Genomic DNA, 5260 nt, shown 5'->3' on the forward strand with positions numbered 1-5260 from the left:
AAGCGATAGGTTGTCTTGTGCTACTCTCGATTTTCTAACGACTGCTGTTCCACATTTTTCGCTTAGAATTTTTGAATTGTGATTTGAACTTTTTTGTGGTTTTACTCGGCACTACGAGTTGAAGCTGCGACTTTCAGAGCCTGAGACCTGCTTATGCTGCGAACGGCAAACGACGGTAAGACTTTATTTATTCATTTTTAATTTAATTGGAATAAAACTAATTTCTATGGGTAAGATAGTTTTTAACAAAGTTGCATATCCCAAAAGTCGAGCCCTTTGAATTAGTTTTATTTTCAAGTAGAAATATTACACATAGAAATTATCACTTAGTAATATGTATTCACAAAAAAATGGTAATTAATCATAGCCAGAACGTTTAAAATTGGCATTGGTTAAAAAAAATGTTTATTTTAATTTTATTTTCTCATAAAATAGGCGAATTTAAGACACCTATTTGAAGGATTTTGGTTTTAGGTGGGTTTTAATTTTTTTTATCCTATTTATAAGGTATCGGAATTATAGCTAACCATAGATGCTATGGCGTTAAAAACTGCGTTTATCTTTGCCCGTCACAATTATTTAAGTTAACTTACTGTCTTCTATCACCTGGCAGTGTTAGGATTAGGTAGTTTAGTCACATAACGATTATTTACGATAAAAATCAAACAAAGGTCAAACGTTATTTGGAAATATACATACGATCTTTAAGTATTTTTTAACTAAAATGTTATAAAATGATTTAATAAACCTATTTCTCCAAATGGTTTTGGAATAAGACCACATTGTAAAAAAGTGATCAATGCCAATTACATTTTTTTACAGAAAATTTAGGTTTCGAGACTTTTTGGTCGTAAACTTACTTTTTAAGTGCAATTTTATATAAATTTGGTAATTAATTTGATGTGATCGCCAGAAAAACTGGTAATACTCCGTCGGAATATTTTAAAACGGCTCGGAATGATTGAAACTGCTTTGTTAGTCGATTCAGATGACCACTTTTTAAATCTGTACTATATTTAAATTTTTAAATGAAAGAAAATAAATTTTATCAATTATTCGCATTTTTGTCCTGTTTTAGTTTAGTAGCAATACTCAGAAACTCAAAATTTCGAGAAATAAGACTTAAAAATCGGTCCCCAGCTTAATAAATACTCGAAATCTAAAAAAAAACCATTTAAATTACTTTCTAAAATCGCAACATTTCGATATGCTCGAGCCCGGGATTTAAAATCGAAAAACCACGAAGCCGCTTCCATGTTTCGGTAGCTGCCGTCGGAACAAATAACTATATAGGTAAGATTGCATAGTTAATAGGCTATTAATACTTTATAGCTATAAAAAAAACTTCAGGATATCAGACCATTGTTCATTCATTATGTATCGTAAATTTTCGTTGCGAAAAACTGATACTGGTCTCTGACCTATTTTAAAGATTGATTCAATGATTTTAGGTAAATTAAAACTAGTAAAATCAGTCTTTCAGTTCTGGCTTGACTTTAAAAATATCTCTCAAGTGATATATAAAATACTCGTAATTACGATTCTTTTTTCCCGCGACTTCGTCTGATAAGGATTCGTTAATCGCCCTTGGGAACAACTCTTTATTTCAGTCTTCTAATACGAAAACTTTATGCCAATCGATCCAGTAGTTAAGATGTGAAAGTGAAATGAAATTTATCTCAGTTTGACAATTGATAAAAAAGCTATTTGAATCTAATTGTTTCGGGAATAAAGTTTAACTGCCATGGCGTAAACTATAGTATAGTGAAGCAAAATATTTTTTACTCTGTTACATTGTCATAAGCTCGTAATTCCCTTTAACTTATTGCATACATACATTCTATTTTTGTATTGCACATTTGGGCAGCAAATTTTAAGGTTTTGATTCTTTCTCTTGAATTACAGAATCCTAAACCGTCAATAACAGTCAGTTTTGTATAAAAAATACAGAAATTCAAACACTTACTAACATTATTCCATATTAATGGATAGTTGCACAATTGAACATCCTCAAAGAAACTGAGTCATAATACTGAACAAAAGCCCGCAGGGTAATGAAGAATCAACAACAGACAATAGCTATGCATTTATGTAATACAATGCAAGATATTGATGAGTAATCAAAAATCATGCATAGGACTAAATAATGGTGCTTCACACTATAATTATTATTATATGGTTAGAGAAAACTTTAATTCACAAAATACATGTATAAATTAGGTTGATATTTTAGTTATAAATGTTATAATGCAATAATTATTCTCTGTATGTTCTCAATTAGTCTGTATGAAAAAAAGTATAAGCATTTGGTCATATTAAGATTGTTTTTTTTTTGGAATCTTTTTGTATTTTTTATTTCAATTCCATTTTTTTTTGTTATTTTACGGTCATTCCGTAAAACCCATATCGAAAATACAAACTGAAATATAGATGCATAGTAAAACCATCCACCATAAACACATCTCTTGAACATCTCTTGTCCGGGTGAGCGGTTAGTTCCATTGGGGTGCTGAAAGTTTCTCGATGAGGGCTACAGCATAGATGTCGCTAGTGTCGCTGTTTAAGTGACTAAATAAGAAAACAAACAAGCTGAGATATGTGGTGCATAGGAGAAATTTGTGTCTGTATCACTGTCCAGTGGTGGTGTAATGGTATAGCATGTGGTACAGAATGCCGAGGACCTGGGTTCGATTCCCAGAGCTGGTCTTATTTTTCTGGTTTTTCTATGCATCTATATTTCAGTTTGTATTTTCGACATTTGGTAAAAGCAATTCTGATTTATGGAGTTTCATAATCTACTATGAAACTTTAGCAATAAATCTGTTTGTCTAGAAGTCTCTACACTTTTGGCAGAGTGATTGTGGTCATTGGGCCCTAATGTACTAGCAAAATTTGGTGCTAACTTCACACAGTTCTTATATTGACCTTATAGATTTGATTACATTGTAATAAAACTACAAGTGCAATAAGAGTTATTTTTTAGGATCTTTGGCAAGTATCTCTACATCCAAATTACATGTTATTTAACTTCAAAAACAAGTAGAGGTGTCATAAATACTGATTTGACTCTGTATGAGGCATGTAAACTCTAGTTAACAAATTGGGTACATTACTGATTTAACTACCTGTTGGCAATCATACAACAATCCGTAAATAGTTGACCTATCACCATCATCTCTCAAACAATTTCATTATGTTTCAATTTAATTTTGTCATGTACAATGACAATAATAATTGTTTTGCAATAAAAACTAAATATGCATGTCAAGCTTTGATTTAGTTGTATTGTAAATTTGCTTCTGGGGTCATAACCATTTAAGTTCATTCACAAATTCAATTTTTAAACTCCAGCTAAATGTCATAAGACAGGCAGATTGCAAAAAAAGAGAGGATATTTAAAAACAAATGCTACTTTTAAAATCATCTCACTACAGCCTTGTCCAGCCATTTACAGTACTAGAACACATTACAGAATCCTAAATGTGTTAAGCAAAAACACAAATTATTTTCATAGTATATCCAACACGGTCCGTTGATCACACTTTCTAGGCACAAATCTAGGCAATTGTGGCTTGCTCAATACAGCTTGTTAGCTTACAAAACTATAATTTAGCTATCATTACAGATATAGCAGATTAAATTGAAATAACGATTTGAAGAAATCCAAAATTAGATTATAGTTCAACTACATTGAATATTGCCAGGTTAACAAATAAAAATTAAAATGTGGTATTTATTTAGCTCAACATAATTGAATTGAGTGCAGAAATTACCCTTTATATGAGGAGATAAGGAGTGTATTACTTCTGTGAGCTACTTTAAATGTTTGTTTATTTGAACAAGTGAGCATACAACAGAAAAATTCAACAACAGTTTGAATCACTGGTTTATATTTGGTTGTTTTTACTTGTAGGATCGAAAGTGACTGACTCAAAGTATAACTGTTTTTACGCGACTGCCTAAAGAAAGAATTGTAATGTTTAAAAAAAAACCTATGACTGGGGAAGTTTTATGAGGCACTTACCTTAAAAATAGGTCTGGGGTGGCGAGGCTGAGTCGGGGCAGCCGTGGTGGTCGCAACCGCGGGCGCCGCCGCTGGGGTCGTCACGTGGTCCGCCGGCAAAGACTCTGGTACGGTTTGCAGAGTCGGCCGCATCGTAGTCGACATTTTCACCAAAACACAAGTTCAACACTTAACACTGAGCTAGCCCCAAGCGCGCCCTCGCCGCTCGCATCCTCTGGGCCACTTGCTCCTGCAGCCCGCTCCGGCGCCTCGGGCCTTCACCAGGACGCCTAAACACCACCCGATCAGACTTAACCGACCGCCGACCAACTACGCCCATCTAACCGCATTTTCCACCAGAAAAATACATAGCGATACTGTTATAAAGCGAACTAAGACACGTTTCCCGTTCCTACTAAACTTTTACGTATACGATCGCGATCGTCGAGATGAAAAACGGAAATAGACACGCAAAAAACTATTAGAAAGCTTACGGTGTCTTCTCCTGTCACATAAACACTATCAGGGATTTCGGCGTTTTGACTCTATACCGACGCGTTACGCGATTTTTTCAATGCTACCGGTTCCTACAGAGGCTGAGAAAGCGCCTAGTGGACAAATAATTGTCCATTTAATATTAAAATTGTTAATGTTAATCACATAACTCCGCTAAAAGTCCTTAGTTCTTGAATTCACTCTCAAGATGGCGGATTTTACCTACTCTTCGTAAATGGGCACAAGGCTGACACGAAAACATCAACCGGCTCTCTATCATTCCCTGTCTATTGCTTACGATATAACAGAGATAGTGATACATGAAAAAGTTCAACTGAGTTTTAACGATACGTCAGAAAATCTGCCAATAGAGCATGCGCAGAAATAACGAATGAATGCATCTTGAACGTACCCTTGCGTTTTGAAATTACATATATTTAATAATTTTTTTTTAGCGGAATGAAAATAATTGCGCTACTTTATAACTGAGAATAAACATAAAATAAAAAGCAAAACACGAATTAAATATTATTAGCTCATAGCTAATGACTGCAACTTTTTGAGATGATATCAAAAATTGTGTTTCTTAACATATACTTTTAATGTACAAAGTTTTAATGGTAACAAAATAGTTTTTTTGTTAATAATTTATAAATAAAAATAAATGTATTTAATTATGCACTCAGCGAACAAAACGCGTGCAAAAAAACTGGCTACACTGGGACTTTTTGTGTCTAGCAGCATTTACGTTCGCCATTTATA

General features: G+C 33.6%; 1 protein-coding gene across 2 annotated transcripts in view; it reads right to left on the reverse strand.

Annotated features, from left to right (window-relative positions):
- The window catches only part of LOC141444299 (serine/threonine-protein kinase MARK2-like), a 196646-nt gene extending 191853 nt beyond the window's left edge, over window positions 1-4793 (reverse strand). The window contains exon 1 of one of the 2 annotated variants that reach the window (XM_074109801.1): window positions 4498-4793. Coding sequence is in view for 1 of the 2 variants with exons in the window: in XM_074109816.1 (XP_073965917.1) it covers window positions 4025-4168 (144 nt within the window). In the remaining variant the exon portion in view is untranslated. Of the gene's footprint in view, window positions 1-4024 lie in introns of both variants that reach the window. The other variant, XM_074109816.1, reaches the window with a different exon arrangement.
- Between the last annotated feature and the right edge of the window lie 467 nt (window positions 4794-5260).

Source organism: Choristoneura fumiferana, chromosome 29 (assembly GCF_025370935.1).
Source record: "Choristoneura fumiferana chromosome 29, NRCan_CFum_1, whole genome shotgun sequence".
NCBI classification, from domain to species: domain Eukaryota; kingdom Metazoa; phylum Arthropoda; class Insecta; order Lepidoptera; family Tortricidae; genus Choristoneura; species Choristoneura fumiferana.